General features: G+C 46.9%; 1 protein-coding gene across 13 annotated transcripts in view; it reads right to left on the bottom strand.

The window, feature by feature from the left end:
- Window positions 1–18,466, bottom strand: part of GRK4 (G protein-coupled receptor kinase 4) — a 186,055-nt gene that overhangs the window by 64,361 nt on the left and 103,228 nt on the right. For 11 of the 13 annotated variants that reach the window (XM_075570359.1, XM_075570342.1, XM_075570307.1 and 8 more), the window contains one exon: window positions 14,768–14,845. The exons of 1 other annotated variant lie outside the window; for it this stretch is intronic. In XM_075570359.1, the coding sequence (XP_075426474.1) occupies window positions 14,768–14,845 (78 nt within the window). Of the gene's footprint in view, window positions 1–7,089; window positions 7,114–14,767; window positions 14,846–18,466 lie in introns of those variants that run through there. One more of the 13 variants, XM_075570397.1, reaches the window with a different exon arrangement.

Below are 18,466 nucleotides of genomic sequence, written 5' to 3' on the forward strand. Positions count from 1 at the left end.
TACATTGCAGGTAATGTACGATTGCGGTATAATCCATATATAACCAATGTTTCCCAACCCCCTTTTGGGCAGAAGAAAGGGGAGCTCATAGTGATAAAACGGATGTACATACTGGGGGATAGTAGGCGGGGGGGGGAGGGAGAGGGGCACAGAGTGACAAATAGGCAGAGTAACCTGAAGGCAAAATAAATGCCTTTGGTGGGGTCCGATTTAAAATGATTCTGAACCACTGGATTAAGCACTGGGCTCTGGGTTTCGGGCACACACTGGTCCCCCATACAGAATCAAACCAACCTAAAATGCACATGAAGAGACCAGGCCTAGACCTTCCATGATCCTGGAATAAAACACTACACACTTGGCAAGACCCCTGGAGTGCCCACTTGTTATTTAGTGCCCAGTTGATCCTTACTGGTTGTTGAGCCTCATGCACCGTTTCAGATATCTCAACGTTACTGTGACTGTTCCTTTTCCCTCATCGCATTTGACCTTCAGGGGTCCACAATAGAATCAGCCCAAAGTAGTAAGAGGACCACCTGACTTTTCCACTAGCGAAAGACACAGGAATGTTACCTTTTGCAACAAAAATGTTTATACAAAATCAAAAAAGTAGCATGTACAGTGGGCACAAACCTTGAGAGAAAGATCCCTTCCCCCCCACCCCCCACCCCCCCAAAAAAAACACGAACAAAAAGTAAAAGATTAAACCGATTGCATCTTGGCCAGTCTTCAGTTCTAGAGCTTTGCTCAAGCCCAAAAATACGTCAAAGATGTGAAGTATACGGCCTCGGGCATGGTGCCTCGGGCCGCGCTGAGCCGCACTCCTGCTCTGCCTCGTCTGCTCAAGCTGGGGCTTTTTTGCGTCCTGGCAGGCGAGGTGGGAGGCGGGGCTAGTCCCTCGTTCCCATTGGATGGTTGCGGTCACGTGACCGCTCCTCCGCTCCCCTCAGTGCCGAAATTCAAACCTGGCTGTCTGCTGAAAATTTCTGAGCCTCTGCACGCATGCGGAAGCGGCTGCTCAAGCCGCGCTGATCACAGATGCAGGGGGTAAGTGCATCTGCTCAGCACGGCTCAGCACGGCCTGCTGTACCATGTCCCAGGCCTAAGGCACAAGTACACTGCATTATATCCTTTTCTGTGCTACAAAGTTTAACGGTACTGGCCTAAGACCAACTTGAACCGATGGCACGAACATTGGTGATAAATCTGGGTGACTTGCTCAAATCATAGACATTAGGTCACGTTGACATATGGATGCAGGATCAAAAAGAAAGCCCTGTACATCCATCAAATTAAAACATGGATTATAAAATGACCATGGCTCAAAAATACCACCAAAAAAGTGTGGCAACCTTTACTATACAATATATCATATTGTATAAAGTATCAGTCCGATGGGGGACCTTCCCTGGAGACGGTTGCAATATGGATATATACTTTGTGAAACGAAAAGGCAATTTGCAGCATCTGAGAGTTGGCAGCATTAAAACTGAACGGGGGCAATAAAATCCCCCTAAAACAAAAGCCAGGAGCCCACGGAGTTGTGAGTAAATTTCCCTTCATTCCATTCCAAGTGCACGTACATCTGTCAAATGGGGGTTTCCTCAATGATTTCAAAGTCTAGTTTTTCTATAACTTGGCAATTTTCTTATAGTGGAGAAATTGGAACGCTGAAAATATTAACAGGGTTTGTTTGAAGATTGAATTTCTAATAAATCCCAGAAGAGCACTTCTAACAGCGAGCTGAAGGGTTTAAAGCAGCAATCCCAACCAGAAGACTATATGAACTGAATTCATATGTTAGCCCCTTCCTAAGCATAACCTGCTCTTAAAAAAAAAAAAAAAAAAAAGTAGCCTTATGACTGCACTGAACTCTGGGGAGTGCTCCATTTTAACCTCCCGGACATGTATATCTCCCGATCAGAGCATCAAATACTACAAATAAAAACAGCTTTGTAAAGGGCAAGACGAGATCTCCTTAAAAAAAATAGCCATCAGAGCATTATCCCATCACTGCCAACTCTTCTTCAGTTGAAAAGGTGTGTGTGGTGTGGTGTGGTGTGGTGTGGTGTGGTGTGGTGTGTGTGTGTGTGTGTGTGTGTGTGTGTACCCGGCGTTGCCCGGGATGTAAAGAAAAAGGATGTTGTTGAAAAAAGTTTGTTTGTAAACAAACAACAGTACAACGAACATGTACTTGAGCAAATATGAGCAAAGTGTATGTTTATTGTAATGATTGTTTCTAAAGTAGTTCCAGTTGGAGCAAAGATATAAAAACAAAACCACAACTACAATGCCCGAGTAATAAATGTAGGCCAACTACACACCAACTGAGAAAGTTCTGATTGGTAAAATGTCAATAAGGGGCGGAGCCAAAATTTTAGTAGCCATTACATGACAGTTAGTGAGGAGATTGTCACAGCAGCCATTTTGTGTAAAGACAGATTCATTTCTACATACAGGTGCAACATATAATAAGACCACTGCATATTAGCATGTGAAAGCAAATAAATAACAATATCTTTAGGCATTAAATGACAGTTAGTGAGGAGATCACAGCAGCCATTTTGTGTAACGCTTAATATTGTAAAATGTAGATTCCAACTTATCCCTTTAAGAGGTGTAAAATTCATCTAATATGGATCTCATGTGATATTAAATATCCCCAAAAAATATACTCTTCAAAAGAATCACTCCTAACATTTATATTAATATTGGTCATCTCTTAAGTAATATCATCTGATAATTAATTTTAAGCCAATGTTTCACTATGGATAGTCTGAATAGAATTTATTTACATTGGTAACTAGCTGATATACCCGGCGTTGCCCGGGATGCCCGGGATGTAAATGCGTAATAGGTAGTATTAGTTATAAATAGGGGAACAATAGGTTGACTATTGGTGGAATGGTTGTATAATGATGTTGAAAAGAAACATGGAAGAAAATGTAATACGATGTTGTTTAAAAATGGTTTATTGTAAACACACCACAGTACAATGTATATTTTGGTGACATAAGTGATGTAAAAATGTGAGGTGTGTGTCCCGCTCGGGTGTGAGCGGGTGTGAGGCGGCGGGTGGGTGTTCAGTACGGGTGGCGGGTGGGTAGTGAGTGCTGACTTTGGGTGGGGCTCCCGCTAGGGTGTGAGGCGGAGGGTGTCTGGTGAGTGCGTGCATCGGCTGGTCAGCGATGTCGGTGCGTAGGGGTGTGAATGCGGCGGGTGGGTGTGAGGCGGGAGGCGCCGGGTGGGGAGTGGGTGCGGCAGCTGGTCAGTGATGTCGGTGCTTAGGGGCGGGAGGCGGCAGGTGTGTGTCGAGTGTGTCGGGTGGGTGAGAGGCGGCGGATGTGTGTCGAGTGTGGCAGGTGGGCGAGAGGCGGCAGGTGTCTGTTGAGTGCAGGCGGTGGCAGTGGGGCGCAGGGGTGTGAGGCGGCGGGAGGACGGCGGGAGTGTGGGCGGGGAGTGGGTGAAAGGCAGAGGCGGGTGGTGGCGGGTGGGTGAAAGGCAGGGGCGGGAGGGTGAAAAGCAGGGGCGGGCGGGTGGTTGGTGAAAGGCAGGGGCGGGTGGTGGATAAAAGGCAGGGGCGGGCGGGTGGTGGGTGAAAAGCAGGGCGGGCGGGTGAAAAGCAGGGGCGGGCGGGTGAAAAGCAGAGGCGGGAGTGCGGGCGGGTGAAAGGCAGGGAAGGGCGAGCGTCGGGTGGGTGAAAGGCAGGGGAGGGCGGGCGTCGGGTGGGTGAAAGGCAGGGGAGGGCGGGCGTCGGGTGGGTGAAAGGCAGGGGAGGGCGGGCGTCGGGTGGGTGAAAGACAGAGGCTGGAGGGCGGGCGTCAGGTGGGTGAAAGGCAGGGGCGGAAGGCGGGTGGGTTTAGGGGCGGCGGGTGGGTGAAAGGCAGGGGCGGGAAGGCAGGTGCAGGGGGGGGAAGTCAGGCACGGGGTGGGAAAGTCAGGTGCGGGGGGGGGGAAGGCATGGGCGGGGGCAAGGCAGGGGCGGGGGAAAGGCAGGGGCGGGGGGGAAAGGAGGGGGAAAGGCAGGGGCGGGGGGGAAAGGAGGGGGAAAGGCAGGAGCGGGGGGAAGGAGGGGGAGAAAGGCAGGGGCGGGGGAAAGGGGGGGGAAAGGCAGGGGCGTCACTATGTGTGTCACAGACACTGTCACTGTGTCTATCAGTGTGTGTGTGTTTGGGGGCGGGGTCAAAAATAGCTGGGGGGTCAAAAACGGAGCTGGGGGAGGGGCAAAAACGGAGCTGGGGGAGTCAAAAACGGAGCTGGGGGGAGGGGCAAAACGGAGCTGGGGGGGTCAAAAACGGAGCTGGGAGTGGAAAAAACGGAGCTGGGGGAGGGGCAAAAACGGAGCTGGGGGAGGGGCAAAAACGGAGCTGGGGAGGGGCAAAACGGAGCTGGGGGGAGGGGCATAAACGGAGCTGGGCGGGGAGGGGCAAAAACGGAGCTGGGGGAGGGGCAAAAACTGAGCTGGGGGGAGGGGCAAAAACGGAGCTGAGGGGCAAAAACGGAGCTTGGGAAAGGCAAAAACAGAGCTGGGGCGGACAGCCGTTAAGGAGGGCCTGAGGGGTGATAGTAGTGGGGGTGGGGGGGGTCAAGTCCGGAGGGGTGAGAGGGGGAGAGTGTTGTACTTACTTTTGGTGTCGTGGTCAGCGTCTCCAGGGGTGTGTGTGTGTTTGTGTGTTTGTTACGGATGTAATCCGCAGGGTAGGCTCACAAATGTCAAGGCTCACACAGTATGAGGAAGCTTCTGGGGTGTGAGCAGTCCACACTTGTGAGAGTGTGGTATGTGAGTAGAACAGTGGCTTAGAGTAGACTGGCCAATGAGAGCCGTGGGGGGGCGGGCCATCGGGGGAGGGGGGGCGAGACACCGGCCAATGAGAGCCGTGGGAGGGCGGGCGGACCGACGGACCAATCAAATGGTCTCCAGACACTCACAACCAAGATTTTCACATTTATATATATAGATATGATATGTCTTTGATATACTTATATATAGTGTGAAGCCGCCATGAGCTAGTGGCGTGGACGGGTAAGAGGAGGGGTGGACATCAGAGGTGGAGCGCAGTAATCGTCGTGCTGTGCGCGGAGTGATGATCTTGTGGGGCATGATGATTGAGGAGGTGGAGAGGATAGTAAAGGGCGCAGGGAGAGACAGGGTTTGAAAGTGGTTTACACTTACCAAGGTCGGTGGGTGACTCCACAGGGGTGATCCCAGGGGGGTAGGGTGAGTCCACAGGGAGAGAGTGTCAGAGGCTATGCTGAGGGCTCAGTTTAGGCTTCAGAGTCTCGGGGGGTATCAGGGGGTATGGTGAGTCTGCAGGGGAGGGAGTCTGTGGCAGTATGTGTGTGTGTGTGTCTGTGTGTGCCACAGTGGAGTAGGTGTGTCCGTGATGTCAGCGTACCTCTTGGCCAATGAGAGCCGTGGGGGAGGTGGGGCATGGGCGGGCGGACCGACGGACCAATGAGAATCCCCACATCTACTAACAATCAAACAATTTTCATTTTTATATATATAGATATATATAATCTTGAACAAAGATTCCTAACTACATGCCCCCACAAACCCTACAAATACTACAGATACATTGATGACATGTTTATAATATCGACACAGGGTGAAGGAAACCTAAAACAATTAGTCCCTGAACTCATTCCATCCATCAAACTCAAAATGGATTATTCAGCAAACCTACACACACATCTGTATACAAGAAACCAACAGACAGATGCAGTTACCTCTACAACTCCAGCTTCCATCGTACTCATACAAAACAAGATATCATACACAGCCAGGCTATAAGATACCACCGTATATGCTCTAACTCTGAACACAGAAACAGACATCTCACAACCCTGACCGAATTGTTCAGACAGAAGGGATACAAACCAAAGACTATTGCCAGAAATATTACATCTGCACTAAAAGCCCCACAAGAACACCTGCTACAATACAGACAGAAAGAAACAACCAAACGCATACCACTAGTGGTCACATACAACCCTACCCTAGAGCAGCGGTGCGCAAAGTGGGGGGCGCGACCCCCAGGGGGGGCGGGAGATTGTGCTGGGGGGGCGCGGGCAGTTGCAGAGGCCCCGCGCTCTTCCCCCAGGCATTTAAATTAAATGCCGGGGGATCGCGTGAGGCCCCTGCAACTATTTACTTACCGGGATTCAGCCGTCTGTTGCGTCGCCATGGCAACGCGGCGTCAATAGACGCCGCGGCACCATGTGACCTGACGTCACAAGCCCACGCAGCGTCATCTGACGCGAAAGAAGGTAGGCAGGGGGGCGCGAGAGCCGGGGCAGAGTGACAGGGGGGCGCAGCACAAAAAGTTTGCGCTCCCCTGCCCTAGAGGGTATACGAAAAATAATCAAAGATCTGCAACCCATGCTGGCAGAGGATGAGACATTAAAAGAAATCTTTCCCAAACCTCCTATTCTTGCGTTCTGGCAACCACCAAACCTCAAACAGAAGTTAGTCAACAGAAAACTTCATAACGAACTTAAAGACACTGATAATGGCACAAAACCGTTGCAAACTCTGCAAACATATATGCCAAAATCCCACAGCCAGTCACAACCATGGGACACTCAATGTTAAAGGATCATACTGCTGCACATCCAGGAATGCTGTATATATGATTCAATGCAACAAATGTGACCAAGGATGCTACATTGGCGAAACCAGCCAAAAACTTCAAAGCAGAATGAATATGCACAGACTCTCTATACAACACTATGAAGAAAGAAGATACTGCTCACCTGTGGGACATCATTTCTCACAGCCAGATCATTCCATAAATTATTTAAAAATCAAAAACATCAATGGAATGTTTAAACGCACCCATGAACGGAAAACATTGTAGCTCAGAATGATGAGACTCTTTGACACCAAAACAAGAGGACTTAATGCGGATATGGGGTTTCTCACATACTATCACAATTGTTTGTAATTATCCTGCCTGCCTCTCTGCCAATGTTCCTACCCATACCTTCTGGCCCTCCCCTCCCCCCCACATCCCCTTTCCCCTCCATGCTATTCCTGGTCACCGTTTTATTACCCTTCCAATGTCTTCAAACACTTTCTCACCCTACCTTAAACATACATCTGTTGTTTTTTTGGGGGGTTCTGCTCTCCCAAACCCTATTTTAGCCATAGATTCCTTTGTTAATCAGTATTGCCGACCGGAGGAAGAAAGAAGAACTCTCAAAAGCTTGTCCTTTGACATAAATTGTTAGTCCAAATGAAAAAGGTATCGCCTAATACTGAAGAACTCTCATTTATTCTGCACTAGCGCAACTTGACTAACACAGCAATTTCCGTTATATATATACAAGCTGATAGACCCGGCGATGCCCGGGATGTAAATGTGCGCAGGCAGGGTGAGTAAGAGGGGGGGAGGTAGTCACAGGGTAGTGTTTGGCTGGTAAGTGATAGGGGGATATTTGGTAAATAGTGTGAAAGGAGAGGGTGTAGGTGAGGTCAGGGAGGAGGAGGGTGGTCGTCGGGGAGGATGAGGGGGGGGAGGAGTAGGAGTTTTTGTGAAGAAGAGGGGGGTGGAAGGAGAGGAGGGGGGAGGATGGGGGTAAGGAGGGGGGAAGAGGAGTTGAGGGAGTGGAGTAGGGGAGGGGGGAGCGTGGGTAGTGGATGGGGAGGGTGGGGAGGTGGAGGATGGAGGGGTAGGAAAAGGGGGTGGTGGTGGGGGAAAGAGGGTTGGGGGGAAGAGAGGGTTGGGGGGAAAAGAGGGTTGGGGGGAAAAGAGGGTTGGGGGAAAGAGGGTTGGGGGAAAGAGGGTTGGGGGAAATGAGGGTTGGGGGGAAAAGAGGGTTGGGGGGAAATAGGGTTGGGGGAAAAGAGGGTTGGGGGAAAGAGGGTTGGGGGAAAGAGGGTTGGGGGGAAAGAGGGTTGGGGGGAAAGAGGGTTGGGGGGGAAATAGGGTTGGGGGAAAAGAGGGTTGGGGGAAAAGAGGGTTGGGGGAAAAGAGGGTTGGGGGAAAAGAGGGTTGGGGGAAAAGAGGGTTGGGGGAAAAGAGGGTTGGGAGGGAAAGGGGGTTGGGAGGGAAAGGGGGTTGGGCGGGAAAGGGGGTTGGGGGGAAAGGGGGTTGGGGGGATAGGGGGGTGGGAAAATAAATATATATATATATATATACACACACACACATATATACATTTATATATACACACACCTATGTTAAAGCACATTTTCCTATTGATGCTCCATTTAATACACCCGTGTACGTTATTTACAGCCATTCTTTTCTTTCAGTTTGTGCTGCACAACTTCAGAGACGCCCGCGTTTTAATTGAAAGGCTTTTGTCTGTCATTTCCTTGCATAGAAGTAACAGAATGAAGTCAGTGAGAAAAGCTAATTACTGTACCTTCCAATGTCTAACGACAACAGCAAAAACAACAATGAATATTGTCCATGTTCTAGATCTCCAGTAACCATTGCCTTCCTATTGATAGTGTAGTAATACCTACAAGTACTTCATTCTTAGGGGGGCAGATTACAAAATGCCTGACATTTCCTCCCATAGGAAATAATGGATTTTTTTGTCTACTGATTAAAATACATAATTCCTACGGGGAGAGAAGCACAGTATGCGTAGTACATAACCGAGATCAGATTTCCAGTGTTTACGTCAAAAACATTGTTTTGGAGTGATTACACCGGTACACCCCCAGTCCCGGTTCACAATCATGCATTTACAGTTTCTTTTTTACCCTCGTCATGCAGTAAATTGTCAAAGCCCCCCTAGCCGTTTTTAATGTCACGGAAATATCGCTGCCAAATCATTGTCACATGGGTCTCCCTTAACATGGCCCCAATTATAAAGATTCGACAAAAGTGCCTCGTATAGCAGCTCGGCAAAAGTCACTGGAACTTGGGATTCACGGTGGCATTCTTGGGTACCATGCCAAGTCCTAATGGGAACGGCATGTATATTTGCTGCGGTAATTGCTACTGTGCTTTTTGAAGTTATGCTATTGGCTGTAAATAAGTAAACGTACTTTAATTTATGAAAACATTGTTAACAATGATAACCGAATTGTTACACGCTCGAGGGCTAGCACTTTTATGAAAATGCCGTAAAAACGGCTAAGTGGGTTCTCGGGTGATCCCATTATACGGTAGTCCCTATACCAGACCTTTGTGGACTCCCCTGTCTGGGCTAGTATTGCTAACTGGCCTGAATTTGAACACTGTGGTACTGTAGTTGTAGAAACGGTCAGATCGCCAAATGGTGCGGACAGTAAATTGGCCCTAGTTTGGAGACGCCCATCCCATGCAGTTTAATAACAAGTCGGGGGTAGACTGGAGATGTTAGGAAGACGGACGAGTAGGCTTGTCAGGTGGCTTCTCCACAAATATTGGACACACTGGTCAAAGGTGCAGCGTGCCACACACACACCTCTCTCACCACTACATGCTGTTTCCTCCTCTCCTTGGCCCCACCCCCAGGCCCCTGCCACCTTCCCCTGATTGGCGGCATTACACAGCAGCAGTCAATCAGGATAGAGGAAGCTGCCCAGCCCCCCCCCCCCCCCTTCATGTCAGTCAGGTCACTAGGTCCAGACAGGTAATACCAGACACATACACATGTCCAGTATTACCTCCAATTGTTTACTGGACCAAAATACAGGACAGCCCAGTTGTAATTGCAGGGGTAAAACGTTTGCTAATTCTCTATTACCACGTCACTCGCCAACAATATCATGTGTCCCCTTGTTTAAAAGTTGGCTTCCGTAATCTGTACAGGATTTATTTCCATACATTAATGAAACAGGGCCCAGAGGGAAAAAAAATATATATTTTAGGTAAAATGAAGCCTGCCTTTTAAACATTAAAAAAATATATACAATCAAGGATTCTCTAAAACAAGAATTAAGGCTGTTTAATGACTTCCAGTTTCAGCTGGGCGGCCAACTCCAGTCCTCAAGAGTGACCAACAGGTCAAGTTTTAAGGCTATCCCTGCACAAGTGGTTCAAATAATCACCTTTGCTGAAGCAGGGATATCCTGAAAACCTGACCTGTTGGAGGGTCTTGCGGGCTGGAGTTGACTACCCATGATCTAATGCAGGGGTGTGGAACCTTTTTTCTGCCAAGGGCCATTAGGATATTTATAACATCGTTCGCGGGCCATACAGACACAGACAGGCAGGCACACAGCAGGCATGCAGGCACACAGAACCCCGCCCCCTACCTCTGGTAGTTGCTGCTGCTGCTGGGGGGATCGTGTAGGGCAGATGCTGGGGTAAGTGCAGGGGGAACTGCTGGAGAAGCATGGGGGAAGTGCAGGGACTGCTGCGGGGGAAGTACGGTGGCTGCTGGGGCTAGTACGGTGGCTGCTGGGGATCGTGTAGGGCTGCCGGCGCCTCACACCACCTCCTCCCTCCTCCCGATCGGGCGCACGGCGGCCATTTTTTTTAAATTAGCGTGACCCCGGTTATAGCAGTTGCCTTAGCAGGGCCAGACCAAATGATTTCGAGGGCCTTATACGGCCCTCGGGCCTGACGTTCCCCACCCCTGATCTATTGCATGACAAGTTCCAGCCTGAGAGTAGTCTTCTCAGTGGCCATGTCGTTCTATCCCAGACTTCTGGCGAATAGGGTACAGTATATAGAGCAGGCAATGAAAAAGCGAACCTAGTTTTCTAGAAAAGACCTCCCCGAGTTACACGTTTGTAAGTGGTTTATGAATTTATAAGTGAATTGTGAAGGTTTCTACTCAATCGGTTGTCCTTGGAGAATATTTATTTTTGGGGGTATAACATCTCAGAACCATAGACGTCATCACATCAGCATGGGTGGAATGTATTTGCAAATTGTCTTTTTTTTTTTTACTTCTAGTCTACCACTTATTCTGCTAACTTTTTTTTCGTACACACACGTATATCTTCAATTAGTGTCAGGAAAACAATTTGCAGAAGATAAATCTTGAAATGTTCAAAGAAAATGTAAATGTTTTTTAGATTTAAACATGCAACCTACATACACCTACCACACCATTCATTTTCTTTGTAATAGGTCTTACGGGTAGTAGCTTTGTGAGCTTTGATTCAGAGCCAAACTCTGAAAAACACACTCAAAACCCATTTCCTGTTGCTATTGTACTTGGCCAAAAACATCTGCTTAGCATTTCAGAAGACGTGAAGAATTGTTTTTTTTTTAATAAACATTCACAATGAGCTTTCCAAGATGTGCACATAGTGATATGCAGGCCAAAAGTAGTTAAAACGCAAAAGCATAGAAATCGGTTTGAGGGTATCGTGGTATGGTGGATAAAGCCATCAATGAGAATTTATGGGCCGTATTAATTAAATCCTGAAAAAAAAAAAAGACAAAAAGTTGTGTACCTCTTCTTCCATTGTCAAAAAATTTCTAAACTTTTTGCCTAATTCAATTTGAAAAAAAATAAAATTATAATATATCTGCTACATTTTTGGGAGGAGGAGTATAATGCGTGGTGCTAGGAACCGTGTAGAGTCATAGTAATAATGAAATAATGATGGTAAAGCCTGTGTGAGGTCTGGGATGTAACCTTGATTGTAGGGAGGGTACTGGGTGTGGTATCCTAGTTGGTAAACCAGCATATATGGCACTCAAGTTGTCCAGGAACCCAAAGGCTAATAATCACCCCAATAAACAATACCCGAATACCTTAGCAGAATAATATAACCATGTAGCAAGCAGGAAAAACTCACGAATCTGCTGCAGCGTCCATGTTAATCCTGTCAGAACTTCAAGGCCTTGATAAAGTGCTCTGTGTAGCACGAAACATGTTGGTAGGGTAATGCCTTGCCTTTTTTCCTTCAATGACTATTAAACCCTTTTATGGATAACGCACTTTCCTCCTAATTCTCTTTTTTGGATGATTCCGGTTGTGCTCTGCCATTTCTCTCTCCTGTTACATTTTTGGGAGGAACTGCAAAATATACCTGGTATAATCGCTAACGAAAGAAGAACCCTTATTTAACCATATTTGTCATGAAGGATTACACGCAGATTGATGGCTCTCGCTCTCAAACCCAAGTCAAACAAAAACCAAGTCCAACTGTCCACAATAGACCAAGGAGATATAAATCCAATTGTCCACATTGGACCAATATTGTTAGTTCACCAAATCTTGATAAAATGCCAAAAAATTACAAGATGAAAACTGATGAATACTATAAATGCATGGAGACTCAAGGCAGCTTTTCACAGGATAACCCAAATCCAGCAACGACAATAAGAGTCAGGCGTTAAAGCGCATGTTTGAGAATCAATCTCATAGTCACCAGCCAGATGATAGATGGTATCGATGCGGATCTTTTCCTGGAAGTACTCCGCAGTAAGTGTAAACTCCACATGGTCGCCACAAATGTCTGTAAGGCTTTTAATATAGTGCGCGTGCGTGCGCACGAGCGTCAATGATAATTGCAGGGTGTGAGCCTGCAGTTGCTATATTTGAGATGCGCGCGCACGGCCTTGAGCGTTGGTGCAGCAGATCTGTGAAAATACAAGACATTTGTATTTTCGCGTTGCTGCCGCACTGCAAGCCAATCACAGCGCGGCCTAACGCTGTGATGTCAGAGCCATGCCCCCTAGCCACGTGCATCACCGCTTGCGCTATAGCAACTAAACGCTATTTAACAAGCCTTAGAGTACTCGTGGAGCAGGATAGCGTCCGCCAACGTTCTTCCGATGCATGATGACATATGAACAGCGCCACTGATGAAGACGTGATCTCTGCGGTGACACGCTGGTCATAACGTCATCACGTCGTTGGAGAACGCGAGCCTGCTCCTCGACTCTTGTGAGCATCTATTTTATCCTTGGTCTAGAGATTAAAACATGTCACACGTTTTTACACTATGGAGCGTGCGCTTTTCTTTGTTCTGTCGGGTGTGTGTGGGTAATTATATATATATTTTAAAATTGTTCTTATGACATGTTTCTTTTTCATTGGAACAATGGCCTACAGCCCTATTAGCCAGCTTTGGCTAAAAAATATGCAAGTTATTCCTATAGAGGGGAACAGTATTTGTTAGGTGTGTTGTGATGAGGAGTACGGGGCCGGGGAGGGAGTTGATGGGGGGTAGGTGCACTGGGGTGGTAGAATAGACATATATTTTGTGTGTGTGTGTGTGTCTACCTAGGACCTCTGAAGAACCTACAGTAGGTAGCCTTATCTGCACTAAATGGGTTAATGATAATAAAAGACCACTTACCCATCCAAACCCATGGAACTACTCCAGTTTTGATCCCGAGTCAATGTCACACCATAAAGTATAAAAAAAAGCTCCCCCCCCCCAAATGGCAATGCATTGTTTATTTTTTTAAACACCCAATCTTCGTCACTTGATGAAAAAAAAAAAAAAAAAGAAATTTACTGTAAAAAAAAAAAAATTCATGATTTTGTTCATCTCCAGCTTCTGAGGTTATGAGGTTACCATGGTAACCTTTAAACTGCACAGAACACTCTAGGAAAGTTCCATTTTAACCTCCCGAACATATTGCAAATGCTTACACTGTATCTCCTAAACGGAGCATCAGATTTTAAAAACTAAAACAGTGTTGGTAAAAGGGAAGAAACATAAAAAACAAAAAAATTGAAAAAAAGGCAGCGTGGACGGCAGCTTTAAGCCAACAAGTAAAAAAAGATTGGATTATTTTCTTACATTATTCAAATAAATGTCTTGCCTTTTTTATGGTTGGGCATTGGAGTAAACCATGTGGAGTAGCTCCAAGGGGTTCAGTGGCACTGACGATCATGGATGACATCACCGTTGATTAAGTGGTGTTATCTAACCATTAACCCATTTGGTGCCAATCAAGCTACCTACTGTAGGCTCTCCCTGACCGGTCTTGAGAGATATGAATGTGTTCATAAGCGGGGAGGAGGGGGTTAATCTCTGTCTCAGCATAAGAAACATTAAAGAAAACAGCCTTGAGCATACATGAAGCAAACTCCTGGTCTGGAGGGCATATGCTCAGCTCTTGCACAAGGCTGTCTCTTCCACTCTGGTTCTGCAGGTATCTGGCAATCTCTGTAGTTCTGAGCAGAGATCTGTGAGCAGGAACTTCCACTAGAGAGTCTGGCAGAAGCTGTATTTCACAAATCAGTGAGCTACAAACCTGCAATCCACCTGCCTGTCCTGCTTGTTGTAACCGTCAGTTCTATTTGTCGATTCTGTAACATCCAGTTGTGTGTGTGTCGTTTTGTTTGTGCTCACCCCATTGATGTTGCACGTTACACCAGCGCTTTCTGTTGTTTTTTACCGCTTCTAACAGCCAGCTCTGTTAAGGTCAGTTGTTGGTCTGCTCAGTCTGTCCGTTGTCTGTTCTAACAGTGGATACTGCACACCCTACAAGTTGATTTAACTTATTTTTTTTTCGTTGTTCCTCTTGTCAGCCACAGGGAGCTGTAACGTGCCCCTGGAATGCGCTTCCTCCCCTCAACACATTTCTGAAACCACACACTAGGAGAAATGACATATGGGCATCAATAAACACCTCCTTGTGTTTTCATCTTGCGGTGCAGTAAAACCACTGACCTCTCTGTCACTGTCAGGGGCCAAACCGTGGTATTTAAATTCCTCAATGGACACAAACTCACACTGCCAGACTTCGCCAAAATTCGCAAGACTCACATGCACTTTTGCTGTCGCTGCTGTACATTGCAGTAGCAGCAGCATGGGCAAAATTGCAAATCAGGACGCGTTAATAATATAGATGCCCACTTATTCCTTACATTATTAGTGGGTGCAATTAACATGATATCTCACCCATTTGTTGAAGTACGTGCACAAAAGCTTCAGACCGTGGTCTTTGCGTTTCTCATCTGGAGCCACCTCGTATTCTGCCTACAGCAAGAAAACACAAAGGTAGAAGCTGGTCATTAATATCAGACAATAATTTCCCCAAGTCTTACTAAGTGGCGAGTTCTAAAACAGACTGCTTGGGGTAGGGGGGGGGGGGAGGGGAAACCTTTAAAACAGTTTTTCTTGGTCAAGAACCAGAATAAAACACTCGCCCACGTACAGTAAAACCTTTCCTTCTCTCTAACACCTGCACTGTCAAAAAGGTGTCTGCCATACATTATAGAAATGCCAGCCCCTTCGGGCTGCAAAGGGCTTGATTTAGAACACAAAGCCTGGCAAAGAGTACCCAACGGCAGATAGTATACAACCATGCTGGCCAAAGAAACAGTCTGCCATCTTCTTAGGAAACATACATGCAGCAGACTTGGCATCACCAGCGTAACTTTTAGAATGCCCCCCGCCCCCTGCCCCCCCCCCCTTTCAGCCAATTGTCCAATTGACAAACCAGACATGTCACGGCAAAAATGCTTGTTTTCTATGGGATGATCAGGCAGACTACATCGAACACTTAAGTTTACATCAGCCGCGGGTGGTCATGTGATCACTCTTGGAGCCATCACGGCAGCAGATGCCGGAGGTTAACGCTTGAACATCATGTGCCCTGATGGAGCACGATGGCACTGAAACGCTGATTAATACAAGATGAACAGACGTTCAAATGTCAAGCTGGTGATGCCAAGACTCCTGCAAGCATGCAAGATCTGAAACCTAGCAGGAACAGGGCAGGGAAAGACAGAGGAAGATCACTTCAACTTCCATTAGGCCGTGTTTTTAGTGCCGGCGACGCGACCGATGACGTCACCACTGGCGAAAGTTAAACTTTTAGTTTTAAGCGATGTCGCTGGAGACAAGGCCAGTGACGTCACCGAGGGCAGCGCTCTGTGATTGGTTTAGAGACAGTCACATGTGGCGACTGTCTCTAAAAAAAATCAAATTTAACTGGCTTCAAAATTTTTGGTTGCGACGTCGCGCTTACTATAAGCGCATGCGACGGATTCAATGGATTTGTTTTGCAGCGTCGTCGCGTCACCATCGTCAGGCACTATAAGCGCAGCCTATGACTTGAACTAGGATGAACAACTATTTTTCAGCGACAATATAGAACAGTTGTTAATTTTCTAACTAAACATGAAATTGCCCCAGATAAAGAGTGACTGTATATGTTAACCACATGCTAAAAGGATTAATCCTGGAAAATATGTTAACACACTGTATGGTCACACAGTAATCATATTTCAGTTTATCTTATCTTGTAACACGAACTGTATATAGAGCAGTGGTGCAGAACTTGATACACATCAAGGGTCTTTCACCATATAACCGATAACATCTCCCTCCCCTCTCCTCTCCTCGCTGAACTCACCCAGTCTCCCCCCACCTCTCTCTCACGATCTCCCCCCACCTTTCTCTCACCCACCGTCTCTCCCCACCCACCCACCTCGTCTCTCCCCACCCACCCACCCACCTCGTCTCTCCCCACCCACCCACCCACCTCGTCTCTCCCCACCCACCCACCTCGTCTCTCCCCACCCACCCACCTCGTCTCTCCCCACCCACCCACCTCCTCTCTCTCTCACCCACCTCCTCTCTCTCTCACCCACCTCCTCTCTCTCTCACCCACCTCCTCTCTCTCTCACCCACCTCCTCTCTCTCTCACCCACCTCCTCTCTCTCTCACCCACCTCTCTCTCTCACCCACCTCTCTCTCTCACCCACCTCTCTCTCTCTTTTTAAATGTGTTTTGTAATCCATCTTAAAATTGTAGATCCCAAGTTTATATTGGTTGTTTAAATGCTGGTTTTATCCTATCGATTGCTTTCATGAACCTTACCTGGTGTTGCGTCAATGGAGTGCCATCCAATTATCACAGTAATGCCCCTAATGCTGAACTCTGTACCTTTAAGGAACTTTTGATCAAGCCATTTGCCATTCTGGATTGAAGAAAATCCATAATTAATGGTATTGAAGATTTGTGGAGATCCGTGTGCCTTTCCTGGCAAAATACAAATAATGCTCTCCATGCTCTCCAATATGCCTTAGATGTAGACGGCTTTCTTGATTTGAAAAGGGTATTCAAGTTTTTGGACTTTTCTAATATTCACCACCTTCATCAAGTAGCTTTTACTTAATAAAACGTTCTTCTCAGCAGCCAGGCCTTTAGCGCCAAACTTGCCAACTCCGGATGCAAGACTGGTGCTTGAGAGAGAAGATTCGGGATTAATGGAAGTTTCCGAGGGGGTGCAACAGCAACATTTCATTTTTCAGTAGGTTGGATACTAGGATCTCCATGGTCGATGGGGTGCTATCAGAATTACCATTGCTCTGCTTTCCTTTATTTTTCCGAGCACTTGTGGCATCATTTGTACGGGATGAAAATACGTTAGCTTGAACTTCCACTGGAATGACAGCGTGTACCTTCTCCAAACCGATCCTTCATGGAACTTGGTGAACAATCTGGCTAATATCGTGGCACCTCCTTGTTTCCTACATAGGCTACCAGCGCCTTGTTGTCAGAGATTATAATAATGGTTTTCTGGTTAAAAACTGAATGACTTAAATCACTGAATGCTGACCAGCCATCTTGGTCCATAAACACCTGAGTGTAGTCACGAACCGGACAGAATCTTGTCTGTAAAGACTGATTCAGTATATTCCGTCTAGTGGCACCACTGCTGAAAGATTGGATTACTGTACTCACTAGTTGAGGGAATATTCCCTCTAGGATTGTTAACATTCTGGTCTCAGGTTTTCAAAAATGTATTTGGAAAAAGGACAAGTGTAATCTTGCCCATCGTACGGAGTCTACTGGCGCGGACATGAAGACCTGGAGCCACATACAGTTTCCAGCGGTGATGAATTCTGACTTTGTGCCTATGCGAATGCAGCCAATGTTTGCATTATTTGGAGCAATAAGAGAGCTTTGTTAAAGAGCACAAGATCTTGTAAAGGGATTGTCTGAGTTTTTGCCAGTTTACAATCCATCCACGTTGCTGTAACACTTGAAAGACCGACCTTATCTACAGATGTTCGCACTGCCGGGGTAAGTCGTGAAATCCGGACTGTAGCATCTCTTTAGAAATCTCTTTATGGGGGTCCCATTCTAAAGAACAACCCCCCAACCCCGACAGGCAGCTGCGGCTCTTAATGTCCCCGGAGCCACTTGATTTAGCATTTGATGCTGCCGTCCCTGGGACCGCAAGTCTGACTACATGTTGCTGGGTTATGACTATGCTTTTATAAGCCTATCGTTCAGATATGGAAAGACTTCTTAGATGTGCTGTTACTACCACACACCTCTGTGAAGGTTCTGGGTGGACTGGGGAGGCCGAATGGTAGTATCCTGCATTCGAATTGTTGCTTTCCAACTGCGAAACATAGGAAGCGTTGACTGGCATATTGGAATATGTAGATATGTGTCCCTTATGCCAAAGGCTGCACGAAATATCTACTGCCGATTTCTTTAATTCTTTAGTTTACTCAATTTTAAAGTATTTTATATTCAATTATTTGTTGAGGTATTGGATGATTGAGAATAGCTTTGAACCCTCTGTTGACTTTCAGCACCAAACTTATACCCCATGACCTCTTTAAATCAGAAGTCACA

This window comes from Ascaphus truei, chromosome 1, assembly GCF_040206685.1.
Source record: "Ascaphus truei isolate aAscTru1 chromosome 1, aAscTru1.hap1, whole genome shotgun sequence".
In the NCBI taxonomy this organism is placed as follows: Eukaryota; Metazoa; Chordata; class Amphibia; order Anura; family Ascaphidae; genus Ascaphus; species Ascaphus truei.